At 40.7% G+C, this 14,377-nt stretch overlaps 1 protein-coding gene across 1 annotated transcript; it reads right to left on the bottom strand.

The window, feature by feature from the left end:
- Positions 1-408: 408 nt before the first annotated feature.
- Positions 409-14,017, bottom strand: CLEC4A (C-type lectin domain family 4 member A). The gene is made up of 6 exons (XM_032159547.2): positions 13,364-14,017; positions 11,637-11,753; positions 8,308-8,406; positions 3,257-3,408; positions 2,104-2,219; positions 409-882 (listed from the first exon to the last, which is right to left on the bottom strand). The coding sequence occupies exons 1-6, from the start codon at positions 13,443-13,445 to the stop codon at positions 729-731; spliced, it is 720 nt and encodes a 239-aa protein (XP_032015438.1). The 5' UTR covers positions 13,446-14,017; the 3' UTR covers positions 409-728.
- Positions 14,018-14,377: the final 360 nt, after the last annotated feature.

The following is a 14,377-nucleotide window of genomic DNA, read 5'->3' as shown; positions in this document are numbered from 1 at the left end:
ACAGGCTTGCCAGAATCTGTTGTTTCTTGACTTTTTAATATTTGCCATTCTGAGGCTGGGCGCGGTGGCTCACGCTTATAATCTCAGCACATTGGGAGGCCGAGGCGGGTGCATCACGAGGTCAGGAGATCGAGACCATGGTGAAACCCCGTCTCTACTAAAAATACAAAAAATATTAGCCGGGCGTGGTGGCGGGTGCCTGTAGTCCCAGCTACTTGGAGAGGCTGAGGCAGGAGAATGGCGTGAACCCGGGAGGCGGAGCTTGCAGTGAGCCGAGATTGCGCCACTGCACTCCAGCCTGGGTGACAGAGCGAGACTCCGTCTCAAAAAAATATATATTTGCCATTCTGACTGGCATGAGATGGTATCTCATTGTGGTTTTGATTTGCATTTCTCTAATAATCAGTGGAGAAACCACATCATATAATTTTATTGGTAAATAATTCTTTAGCAACCAGACAAAAATTAAGAGAGACTCATGTTCTCTCCATGTATGCACAATGGGGGTCTCCAGTACAGGCTCTGGCACATGAAAAAATGCTCAATAAATGCTCACTTTATGAAAAAGTGAATCAGTCAATGTACAGACCAATTCTCTCCTAAGTAGAATAGTTGACAGACCACCTAAATTCTATGGAACTCCCTTACACATAAATAAGAAGAGCTTATTATCTATCCCTACAATGACAGATACCAATCCAACCACCTGTTCATAGAGAATGTTCAGTTCATAAGTGGATCTTCATCATCTCACAAACTGACCTTTGAGGACCAAGACAATTAACATCATTCCAGCCCCAGCCCCGTCTTTTGGGTGCTTTACGAAAATTTAGCACAACGCAGCGCTCATTGGGGTCACTGGGCTCAAGTGGATGCCAGAATCTGAAAGGGACAAAAAGGATGAGGGCATTTCTTCAAACAGAGCTTTGAAAAGGGTTAGAGACAGGGGTGAGGAGCTAGGGATGAATTTCATGGAACATAGGGTCAGATATGCCCAAATCCACCTTTCTGCCACTCATCATGCAGCTTCTCCTCCATCTGCATTTCCAGCATTTCCTTTGAAAACTGTGCCTATGTCACTCAATGTTCTCTATCTTACTGCTTTGAATGTCCTCACCATAGATTTTCTAGAGGTTCTCTTCTATTTGTCCATCCTTATGTCCTGTTCCTATGGGTCCGTCAACCTATAGGGTGTCCTTGTATGATGAAAAGATTTTACCCTGGTCCCACTTATCAATAGAGTTTTTTCCTTTTTTTAATGTCCTGTTTTTAAAGTCTAGAGAATTAGTAAAATCTTTTGAATCTTCTACTTATCCTTGTTATTGGACAAGTAATTTAACTTCCCTGATTCTCAGTTTTTCTATCTAAAAAATGAGGCTAGAGTAATATCACTATTTATTTCATACAGTGGATATGAAGATCAAAGGTGGTAATCCAGTAAAGTATGTATTTTATGTAATTTATGTAACGTATGTAAAGATGTAATTTATATAATTAAAGAATTACATAAATATGAGATATAAGATTATCAGAATTTAGCATTTTTGCTTCATAAGCATTAAATCTTCAGCCTGACTGGGTGTGGTGGCACACACTTGTCATCCTTGCAACTCAGAAGACTTAGGTGGGAGGATCAGTTGAGCCCAGGAATTTAAGGCTGCAGTGAGCCATGATTGCACCACTGCACTCCAGCCTTTCTTTTTTTTTTCAAAAAAGAAAAAAAAAGAATTATTAAATCTTAATAATTGGTTATGATCTTAATCAACATGGATTTTCACTATGTAGAGACAAGGTAAATATACGGGTTAAAAGCACAGTAAGATCTACCTGATTTGAGAACTATTGTTGACACCACTGGGTGACCTTAGCTGAATTATCTACACTCTCCAAGCTCAATTTCCTCATATCTACAGTGGGAAAAATAACAATGTGTGCCTCATAGGCTTCTTGTGCAGATTAAATGAGATAATGAAATTATTTAACCTAGTGCCCAAGAGCTAAAAGAAGTGTGAGCTATTCTACTTTTATAGCTGATAGCTAGAATACCCTAAGCTCTCTGCATGATCCGGGACCCAAGATTCTTTTATCTCATTCTGTACTCACGTGGAACTTTCATTATATGGTGTCTGATCAACCCATTGCCAATGTCGCTGACCTTCTGGATCTGAGAGCCCCACAAAATAAGCAGATTCTTCTTGCAGATTCTGGAAGATGAAATCCTGGAGGGGGGAAAGAAGGAGTCACAGCCTTTACAGTATTCAGCTTAAACTGAATTCTTAATACCTTAGAGAAATAAGAAGAAAAGGAGAGGATCCAGCAACAGCCGCATTGGAGCTCTACATAGGAATGGGGGTCTCTGGCTGAGCAGGGCAGAATCAAAGACATCACTTGTGAGCATGATGTTCAGTACATATGGAAGGAATTTTTTTTTTTTTTTTGAGACGGAGTCTCACTTTCTGTCCCAGGTTGGAGTGCAGTGGTGCGATCTTGGCTCACTGCACCTCTGCCTCCCAGGCTTAAGCGGTTCTCATGCCTCAGCCTCCTCAGTAGCTGGGACTACAGGTGTGTGCCACCATGCCTGGCTAATTTTTGTATTTTTAGTAGAGGCTGGGTTTCACCATTTTGGCCAAGCTGGTCTTGAACTCCCGGCCTCAAGTGATCTGCCCGCCTTGGCCTCCCAAAGTGCTGGGATTGCAGGCATAAGCCAGCATGCCCAGCCAGTATGGAAGCAATTTCTATGATCAGAATGAATTCTCATCTCAGATTTCCCCTCTTTTCTTCACTAAGGGATTACATTCTTCAAAGTTGTATACGAGAAAATTTTGGCAGATTCATTTTCCTTTCATAACTTCAGGGATTCTTTATTTTCATTCCTGAGTGTTGATTGTGATTCATCATGAGTTAACTTTATTTCTTTTCTCTATTCAACTTAATACCTCTTCTCTGTTAAGTAGTTAATCATGTATAAAACATTTACATATTGAAATAACAAATTGATATTTCAGACTGAAACATTTTCATCCTTCCATTCAACCCTCATATATTTTTAACGTCACAAATTCTTTCAGGGAGGTTAGTTTTACTGAAACAGGAAGGAGGTATGGAATGTAAAGGCTTAGGAGCCCTGTCTACCTATTTTATTGAAAGCCTTCCGCCACAGCGCAAATACACCAGAGTAACAAAACCTCCTTCTTAGCCAAGAGAGATATACAAAGATCAGGCAGGGCTCACAGCCCCATTATCTATTAGAAAGTACCTGCTCTTCTTGAGTGTTTATCACCAGCAGGTGAGCCTCCATTCTAGCACAGTCCTTCTCACTCTCTTGCCAAGGTGCTGATTCAGTAGAAATAAAGTAGCAGTTGGAACTAAATGACTTCCAATTCTTTGGGCAACAGCTCCAGACTGTCTCTGTATTGGGAAGAGGGGCACATATGTGCAATATAAATAATCACTTTTAAAAGTGTGTGTATTATTAAAATTAAGAGGCAAGGGAGACCACATGGAAGCTGGAACTCCCCTCCCCACTCAGATGTAACCAGGAGCCCCTGCCCCTCAGGTGTCAAGGAAGCCAAGTCTACCTCAATCAGGCAGTAATGAGGCAGGGCCCCTTTTCTCCTGCTGAAGTGCTATCTGAAAAGCCCAGCTATTACTAAAACATGTTTAAATAAGATCCAGACTCTCTGAATATAATGCAAAAATGTCCAGAGTTCAATAGAAAATAACTCATTATGCTAAGAACCAGTAAGTTTTCAAATTTAATAGAAAAAGATAATCAATAGATGCCTACGATCAAGACAACAAAAATGGGCCCAGGCATGGTGGCTCACATCTGTGATCCCAGCACTTTGGGAGGCTGAGGCAGGAGAATCGCTTGAGCCCAGACCAGCCTGGGCAACACAGCGAGACCCTGTCTCAAAAAAAAAAAATCGTCAGAATTATCTGACAAAGATTTTAAAGCAGCCATGATAAAAAATGCTTCAACAAGACGATACAAACATGCTTGAAACAAATGAAAAACTAGAAAGTTTCAGCAAAGAAATAGAAGATATAAAGAAAAACCAAATGGAAATTTTATAATTGAAAAATATAATAACCAAAATAAAAAGCTTGGTGGATGGACTCAATAGCAGAATGAAGTGGATAGAGAGATTAGTGATTGGAAGACAAAACAACAGAAACTGTCAACTGAACAACAGAAACAAACTAGACAGAAAAGTCTGGGCACAGTGGCTCACACCTTTCGGAGGCTGAGGCTGGCGGATCACCTGTAGTCAGGAGTTTTAGATCAGCCTGGCCAACATGGCGAAACCCTGTCTCCACTAAAAATACCCAAAAAAGGCTGGGCGTGGTGGTTCCCACCTGTAATCCCTGCACTTTGGGAGGCCGAGGTGGACGGATCACCTGAGATGAGAAGGTTGAGACCAGCCTGACCAACATGGTGAAACCCCATATCTACTAAAAATACAAAAATTAGCTGGGCATGGTGGCGCATGCCTGTAATCCCAGCTACTCAAGAGGCTGAGGCAAGAGAATCCCTTGAACCCAGGAGGCAGAGGTTGCAGTGAGCCGAGATCGCACCACTGCACTCCAGCCTAGGCGACAGAGCGAGACTTCGTCTGGAAAAAAAAAAAAAAAACCACAAACAAAAAAACCAGAGAGAAAAAAAAAACAGAGCCTTGTAAAGTGACCCCAAATGTGTATATGCCAAACAAAGCGCAAAATGTATAAAGCAAAACTGATACAATTGAAAGGAGGATTATGGGTGGATACATCAACACCTCTCTCTCAACAATTGACAGAACTACACAGAAAATCAGCAAGAACATAGAACTTAAAAACATCATCAACTACAGGGATCTAATCCACATTTATAAAACGCTCCACCCAACAACAGAATACCCATTCTTTTCCAGTGCCCCTGGAACATATGCTGAAACAAACCATATCTTGGGACATTAAATAACATCAACAAATTTAAAATTGCTGAAATCATATCGTTTTCTCCAACCACAGTGAAAAGAAACCAGAAATTAATAAAAGAAATAACACAGGAAAATCTCCATACACTTGAAACTAAACAACACACTTCTAAATAATCCATGAGTCAAAGGAGATGTCTAAAGGGCAATTTTTAAAAATACATTGAACTGAATGAAAATGACAATACAAATTATCAAAATTCATAGGACACTATTCTTCAGTCAAAGCAACTAGGGTTCCTCAAAGAAATATCTGATTCTAGGACAGGGACATGAAATGTACAATGTGAGTCTCAAGCATTTTACAGTCCCAGAAAGTGAGGAAGTGCTAAACCAAAACAAAAGAAAAAACACATTGTGGTGATATGTTAAAGGGTCACAGGAGGCCGGGCGCGGTGACTCACGCTTGTAATCCCAGCACTCTGGGAGACCGAGGCGGGCGGATCACGAGGTCAGGAGATCGAGACCACGGTGAAACCCCGTCTCTACTAAAAAATACAAAAAATTAGCCGGGCGTGGTGGCGGGCGCCTGTAGTCCCAGCTACTCGGAGAGGCTGAGGCAGGAGAATGGCGTGAACCCAGAAGGCGGAGCTTGCAGTGAGCCGAGATTGCGCCACTGCACTCCAGCCTGGGCGACAGAGCGAGACTCCGTCTCAAAATAAATAAATAAATAAATAAAAAAGGGTTACAGGAGTCAAATGAAAGAGTTCCCAATGTCCAAAGCTGGAACTACAAAATAAAATAGTATTGGATTATAAACCAAAATTTAAAATAAATATCCATGAGTTGGACACACGGTGGGGAACAACACACACTGGGGCTTGTGGTGGAGGGAGCAAGCCGGGGGAGGGAGAGCATCAGGAAGAATAGCTAATGGATGCTGGGCTTAATACCTGGGTGATGGGTTGGTCTATGCAGCAAACCACCATGGCACACGTTTATCCATGAAACAAACCTGCACAAAATGCACATGTACCCCAGAACTTAAAAGTTAAAGATACATATATATCTCCATGAGTACATGCAGATATAAATAAATGATTGGATAAATAAATAAATGGAATAAAAGAGACAAATATCACCTGGACAAAATTTCAAATAAATTATATAGATACTTGTGATGGTTAATTTTATGTGTCAACTTATCTGGGCCACAGTGCCCAGATATTTGGTCAAACATTCTGGATGTTTCTGTGAAAATGTTTTTGGATGAGATTTACATTTAAGTTGCTGGACTTTGAGTAAAGCAGATTGCCCTCAGTAATGTAAGTAGACTTCATCTAATCAATTGAAGATCTGAATGGAACAAAAAGAGGACCCCCTCTGAGCAAGAGGAAACTCAGTGGACTGCCTCTGCACTTCATCTGCAGCACTGGCTCTTCAAGGTTCTGTAGCAGATGGTCTTTGGACTCAAACTGCAACTCTTACTCCTGAGTCCCCAGCCTGCTGACCATGACTGATACCATACTCCACCCTCATGAATGGAGAGCATAACTCCCCAATCCTTAAGTGTGGACTGAACCTTCCAAAGAGCGTAGTATGGAAAGGGGCAGGGAGGGAAAAAGTAACTTTACAGTGGAGAAACTTGACAAACACTACCTTAGCCAAGTGATCAAGGTCAACCTCAATAGTCAAGAATCATTTTGATAATATATGCCCTTGATATGATGTAATGAAAATAGCATTTTACATCTGTGATCTTCCTCCCAAAAACCAATAATCCCAATCTAATTATTAGAAAAACATCAGACAAATTCTGATAGATGGACATTCTATAATATACCTGACCAGTATTGCTCAAAACTGTCAGGGTCATCAAATATGAGGAAAATCTGAGAAACTACCACAGCCAAGAGGTGCCTAAAGAGACATGAGAACTCAATGTAATGTGGTGTTCTGGATGGGGATCCATTACAGAAAAGAAACATGAGGTGAACACTAAGGAAACCTGAGAATTGTGAATTTTAATTAATAATAATATACCAATATTAGTTGATTAGTTGGAAGAAGTATACAATATTCATGTAAGATGTTAACAATAGGGGACAGCATGCGTGCAGAGCAGGGGTAAAATGAGATCTCTTTGCATTATCTGCTCAATTTTTCTGTAAATATAAAACTGTTCTTAAAAATAACCTACTGGCCGGGCACGGTAGCTCACTCCTGTAATCCCAGCACCGGGAGGCTGAGGTGGGAGGATCGCTTGAAGCCAGGAATTCAAGACCAGTCTGGGCAACATGGCAAGACCCTCTCTCTACAAAAATTCAAAAAATAAAAATAAAATTGGCCAAGTGTGGTAGTGGGCACCTTTGATCCCAGCTACTGGGAGGCTGAGGTGGAGGATTACTGGAACCCAGGAGATCAAGGCTACTGTGAGCTGTGGTCACACTACTGCATTCCAGCCTGGAAAACGGAGTGAGATCCTGTCTCAAAAATCATCATCATCATCATCATCATCATCTATTAATTTAAAGAATTTAAATAATTCACATCCATAAAAAATCATCATCACATTTTCATCACATGGTTTTAACTGATATGTGCGAAAAAGAGCAAATGTGTATAGAAGGTTCAGAAAGAAGCAAAGGTTGAAGAAGTCTAAAAGCAATGTGACCTTTTTCACAATTAAGCTTCTATTTTTTTCCATAGACAAATTAAAGATATATGGGTACATATACGAATTTTAGGACCAGGCACCGTGGCTCACGCCTATAATCCCAGCCCTTCAAGAGGCTGAGACAGCCAGATCACTTAAGCTTAGGAGTTCAAGATCAGCCTGGACAACATGGTGAAACTCCATCTCTACAAAAAATACAAAAATTAGCTGAGTGTAGTGGCATGTGCTTGTAGTCTCAGCTACTCAGGAGGCAGAAATGGGAGGATTACTTGAGCCCGGGAGGCCAAGGCTGTAGTGAGCCGTGTTCGCACTACTGCACTCTAGCCTGGGCAACAAAGTGAGACCCTGTCTCAAAAAAACAACAACAAAAGAATTTTATGTCCTACATATTTGTTTTTTGGTTTTTGGTTTTTTTTTGAGGCGGAATCTTGCTCTCTCGCCAGGTGGAGTGCAGTGGCGCAACCTCGGCTCACTGCAACCTCTGCCTCCTGGGTTCAAGCGACTCTCCTGCCTCAGCCTCCCGAGTAGCTGAGATTACAGGCATGAGCCACCATGCCCAGCATGTCCCATATATTTCTATATTTGTAGCTTAAATTATTATGAGACTCAACTTCTCAGTATGATCTACCTGGGAATCTTACTGGAAATATTGATTTGGGATCCTTACATAGTATAGTCAGGCACACGAATTCTAGGCACATTAATTTTTACCTTCCATGGGCATATTTTTTTTCACACACTCCAATGTTGTATGAACCAGCCCCTTTGTAGTCTTTTTTTCAAGAAGCTGAGAATATTTTTGAAAGAAAACTGCAAAAGAGAATAAAGACCATTTATTTTCCTGGTAGCATTATGACTTTACTCTTTGTCGTTACTTTCTTGCATTCTTTATTGAAACAAAACTTACAAATGCCCTATTACTTGAGTAGAGGGAAAAGATTTCCCATTTTGAAACTATGGATATCTCTAGGAATAGCTGAAAGATCAGTAGTTGGAAGAGGACACAACAGTTCCATCATAATGGATCTAAAGATCTCCTTCAATACTTAATATAAGATGCATGCAAAGGCTAACTCTTGGGGGTGGGGGGATGGAGGGCAATAAACACTTGTATTTAAGGATGTGCACACCCTGGGACTTTGGAGTGGAGGAGAGAGGGTCAAATTAATTCTGAGGAGTTCTGGGTTACCTTGGAGAATGGAGAATTTAAAACAGAACCCCCCATGGATCAAAAGGGCATTATTTTCTTCCTCTTCTCTCCATTACTGTCTCCATCCCAACTGGCTCTTACTCCTCAGCACACCAATGCTCTCATGTTTCTCCCAATTTAAAACTAACCCACCTCTCCCTCTAGAAACTGAACTTTTTCTCTCTCCTCCCTACCTTTCATTTGCTCCTTGACCCATCATATTCTGGGTTTTGCTTCCACTATTTCACTAAAACCATCCCTAAAATGGATCCTCAGTAATAGCCTAGGGTTACTTAGTCCTCTTCCTATCTGACTTCCTTAAAGGCTTGACCCAAGCTACGTTTCCCCTCAGCTCTTGGGACACTACTCTTTGTTGTTTTTGTCTTACCTTTCTTGCTGCTGCTTCTTACACTCTTCTGTAAGCTCCTTTTCCTCCATCCACCTCTTTTAAAATGTAACATTTCCCAGAGTTCCATCCTTATCCCTCTTTCTCATACTAAGTTATCTCCCTGAGTGATATCACATATTCCCATGGCATCACCTGCTACCTCTATGTGAAGGACTTCCAAAGCTCAGACCTCTCTCCCTAAATCCAGACAAATGTGTCTCCCAGTAGACACGTCCATTTGAGGTTCTCACAGTCATATAAAACTCAACATGCCCAAAACTTAAATCACCATCTTCCAACCCAAACCTGCTACTGATCCTATATTGTCTACCTCTTTGAAAAACTTAATGATTTCTGAGTTTACAGAGTCAGAATATTGGAGCCACACTTTACTTCTCTGGGTCCCTTATTTCCCAGAACTGAATATTCATCAAGCTTCTACCTCCTTTTATCATTTAAAACTACTTCGTCTTCTCTTTTTTCACTAACACTAGCCAAAGATCAGTCTGACAATATTTCTCAATTGAATTAATGAATTATCCTTCTAACTTCTCTTTCCCTCCAAATTTGTCCTCATATATCCATTTTCCACACCTCTGTAAAAATCATATTTCTATAAGTCCAATCCAATTATGTCAATTCCCTGCTTAAAATTCTTCAATTTTCTCCATGAGTGTGACACTGCAAAAATGGCCACAACTTTCAACATTCCCTGTATCTACACTGCTTTGCAATGTGATTTTGCAGCTTCTTCAATCAAGAAATGTGGTCTATTTCTCCACCGCCTGGATCTGGGCTGCCTGTAACACTTCTTCTGGCCAATAGAATGTGCAGGAGCAACTCTGCGCTAGTTCCAGGGTGAGATTTCAAAAGGCCTTGCTTACTTCCTCTCTCAGTCTTAAAAGCCTGCCAGTTGCCATGTGAACAAACCCAGGCTAGCCTGATGAATGATAAGACAAATGTGGCCAAATCTCTCCTGCCATTCCATCTACCATCCTCTTCCTCAGAAGCTAAGTTATCTGTGGCCAGTACTCAACCACATATACATGAGTGAGTTCAGCCAGAACTGGAGGAATCTCCCGACTGACACCAGTCTCAATTGCCAAGTCACAGATTTATGAGCTAAATAAATAGTTGCTGTTTTAATCCACTAAGTTTTAGATTGGCTTATTAACCAGCAAAAGATAATTGATAACATAACCTTTAGGAGGGAAAAAATCCAAACTCTTTATCATGATATACAGCACTCTTCATGGTCTGAGTCCTGTTTATTTCTGCCACCTACAACTTCATTTCTTAGTTCTTTACTTAGCACCGTATGTTCCAGTCATGCATACTTACGTTTCCCCAGATTCCATGCTCTCTCATATCTCTAGGTCATTCTTGGTACACACAGCTCTAGATGTCACCTCCTCCAGGAAGCCTACCTCAGCCTCTTGCACTTATTATACTTCTTAACTGTACAACACTTACCATACAATGTTATAACCACTGGTTCATTTTACCATTCTCTAAATTTCTTGAGACCAAGGGCTGTGGCTCTGTCTTGACTCTCTGTCTGGCACAGTGCCTGACATACAATAGATGGACAATACTTATGAAATGACCAAAGAAATTAATAAAGAATCTACCTAAATGTATACTGGTTTTTATGCCTTTTAAAAATTTTGGGCCAGGCGTAGTGACTCATGCCTGTAATCCCAGCACGTTAGGAGGCTGAGGCGGGCAGATTGCTTGAGCCCAGGAGTTCAGGACAAGGCCAGGAAACATGAGAAAACCCTGTCTCTACTAAAAAAAAAAAAAAAAAAAATTAGCTGAGCGTGGTGACACACACCTGTAATCCCAGCTACTTGGGAGGCTGGGGTGGGAGAATTGCTTGAACCTGGGAGGTGGAGGTTGCAGTGAGCCAAGATTGCACCACTGCACTCCAGCCCGGGCGACAAAGCCGGGAGGAATAAATCCACCTAATTTGCTAAATTGACTTTTAGATCCCACACATCTTGAGCAGGACAGGAAACATCAGAGTAAAAGCCAGTGGAGAATTCTTCCTGAAATATTTCTTCCCATTTCCTTGTTGTCTACCTGCTCATCCCAAAACATAAGTGTCTGTGCATTCAAATCAGACTGGCCTGATAAATGCTACCAAGGAAATATAGATTTGTCCTCACATAGTGTCTAGTATAGAGATGATGCCCCATAGATTTCACTCTACAACACAAATACATACACCCACATTTATGCTTCAGTTTCTCTAAATGAGAATGGATGCCATTATTTTTACAGGACAGTAACTAAATCCAAATAAAGAGCAAAATTCACAGTGGATTCCCATGAGTTATGTCTCCCCAGAGAAAACTTCATTTCAGATTTCTGGATAAGCTCATTTTCAAAAGTCAGTTTTTAAAGGATACCCTCTGTTCATGGACAGCAGATACTGCTTATTGGTTCAGTTGGCATACTTACTGACAAAAGCAATAAAGAATGAGATTGCCAATAGCAGGAAAAGTATCAACAGTGAGGCACAAAGCAGCTTGGGAAACCCGGTATTACTTTTGTGAGGGGCAGTCATCTCCTTGGAAGCTGAAGAAGAAGCCAAATTAGTTTTATCAGTAATAAGTTCGGTCTTTACTTCCTCTTCTTCCTCCTCCTCTTTCTCTCCCTTTTCTTGGATGACACACGGTTACTAACGGTATGACATTTGAAATCACATGAGAATAGGAATAGAAAGGATATGATAATATTCACCGTAGAAACTTTAGAAAATACATAAAAGTACAGATTCCTACAATTGAGGATAACTGTTATGCCATATAAGTTATAATACACCATAATATTTTGGTATATATCTTTCTAGCAATTTTTGAATGTATATATACATATATGCAAATTTCCCCACATGATTGACATACCATAAATACTGATTTCTGACCTATTATTTTCCTTTACACTGTATCATGAACATTTTTCATACCATTATATTTTCTTCTTTAATACTCCTTATTATGGTTGCAGAGTATTTCATCATATATTTAAATAATAGATTGTTTCCAACTTTACTTTAAATAATGCTATAGCAAACAAATCTTTATAATCATCTCTCATCACATGTTTAGAATAAAGTCAGTCTTTTTAGTTACCATCTCATGGTTAGGAATCGCTTTCTTAGAGTTATGATATTTTGTCAAATGATGGGGGGAAAAGACTTCAGTATTATATAATATGATTACATTTTTAGTAAAATACATATGCACATTATTTGTATTTGTATGTGGAAGGATATTCACTAAATTGCAAATTATGATTTTCTCTAGATGATAAGAGTAATTATAATTCAAATATCTGTGTGCCTCTGGTTAATTTCTTCTACAACAAACATTAATACTTGTGTAATAAAGAAATTATACAAAGTTTTTAAGGAGAAAAAATTTCCCTAAGTGCTCTCCACACCTTCACAGAGGTATTTTAGAAAGCGTAACTATAGTCCTGACCCCTTCCCCCATTGCTTCTTGTACTCTATATACACTCTTTTCTCTCTTTTGCTCTATACTTGAGATATCACACATGACAACCAAATTACCTTGCATCTACTCCCAAACGTAACAGAGTCTGTCTCAGAGATGCAACATGCAATAGGTTCTCTGATTTCAGAAAAAGTTTCCTGGAGATTTAGGAGACTTTCTTTATAGACTTTCTAGTCTTTCATTTGCAATGGCCTTTTGTTACATTTCCATCCATTACCAGCAAATATACCCTCACCACTGTCCACCCAAACTCTTTCCCTCTAACTGATCAAAAAACAAATCTCACAAATTCATCAGGACCCCCTGCATCTGGATTGATGGTTTCGGAAGCTGTACTCAATCTCTTAACCCGAGCCCCACTCAGCCTCAGAAAACACAGGGGCATCAGAGCACTCGCCTTAGCTCAGAACTGGAGTGGATTTCTCTCACCTCTGTTTCAGGAAGCAGAGTGGAGGCTGAAGAGAGTGGCACAAAATCTTTTCTTCTCCACAATACAAATGTACACCCCGTAATGCGTATCTGCCGGCTACTCAATCTTCTGGGACTCTTGTGTTTCCCAGACATACTCAATCAGACAACCAGCAACTGACAACACCTATGCCTTATTCAAAACCCTCTCCTCATCCTTCACCTCATCATTCACTCTGACCCCCAGAAAATGATCTTTACCTGCAGAAGAGGCTGAGTTGATGCCTGAGGACTTGAATTCATGTTTGAACCTCACTTCAGCGTAAGTGATTTCCGAAGTCATAATGGGAAGAGACCTTCTGCTTTCTTCAGAAAATCTGTTTCGAATCTTTCTTAAAACATCTTATAAATAGGAACCAAACATGGTGGTAAATTACCTCCTTCCTTTCACTCAACTAGTGGAGAGCAGAGGCACCAGATAGGCACATATCCTCAAGAGGGGTCTCATGAAAACTAAGAACTACAATAAAAACTAAAAACTGCAGTTCACAGAAGCCCTTTCCCCAGGACCAGTATAGTGAGAATCACAGCCTTGAAACAAATGCAAGCAAATGTAATAAAAGTGGGAACTCAAAGGGTTGCGGAAAGAGGAAGAAAAAAAAAGAACCAAGCAAGTAGAGTCTTTCTGGAGAACCGTGTTCTTCACCAGTAAAAAATACAATTTGTGTGCTTCCACATGCAAATGTAATTACTTCTGACCAAACAACCTGAACAAAGACTTATGTTGCATTCATCTCATCACTTTTGACTGATCAGGCAACTTGTTAGTACCACATTCCAAGAGTATCATTGACACAAAACTCACATATTGGCCTCCCCACCTTCAAGAATCAGTTTCCGGCTGGGCGTGGTGGCTTATGCTTGTAATCCCCAGCACTTTGGGAGGCCGAGGCGGGTGGATCACAAGGTCAGGAGATCGAGACCACGGTGAAACCCTGTCTCTACTAAAAATACAAAAAAATTTAGCCAGGTGTGGTGGCGGGCGCCTGTAGTCTCAGCTACTCGGAGAGGCTGAGGCAGGAGAATGGCGTGAACCCGGGAGGCGGAGCTTGCAGTGAGCCGAGATTGCGCCACTGCACTCCAGCCTGGGCGACAGAGCGAGACTCCGTCTCAAAAAAAAAAAAAAAAAGAATCAGTTTCCTCTAGCATGGTGGGGATGGCAAAGTTTAAACCCCATGCCTTCTGAAGCTGCTCCTCCACGCTCTCTGTGTTTCC

The sequence above is a fragment of the Hylobates moloch genome, unplaced genomic scaffold (assembly GCF_009828535.3).
Source record: "Hylobates moloch isolate HMO894 unplaced genomic scaffold, HMol_V3 SCAFFOLD_8, whole genome shotgun sequence".
NCBI lineage: Eukaryota > Metazoa > Chordata > Mammalia > Primates > Hylobatidae > Hylobates > Hylobates moloch.
Note: the sequence above shows the minus strand (reverse complement) of the source record. Positions and strands in the feature narration are given on the sequence as shown.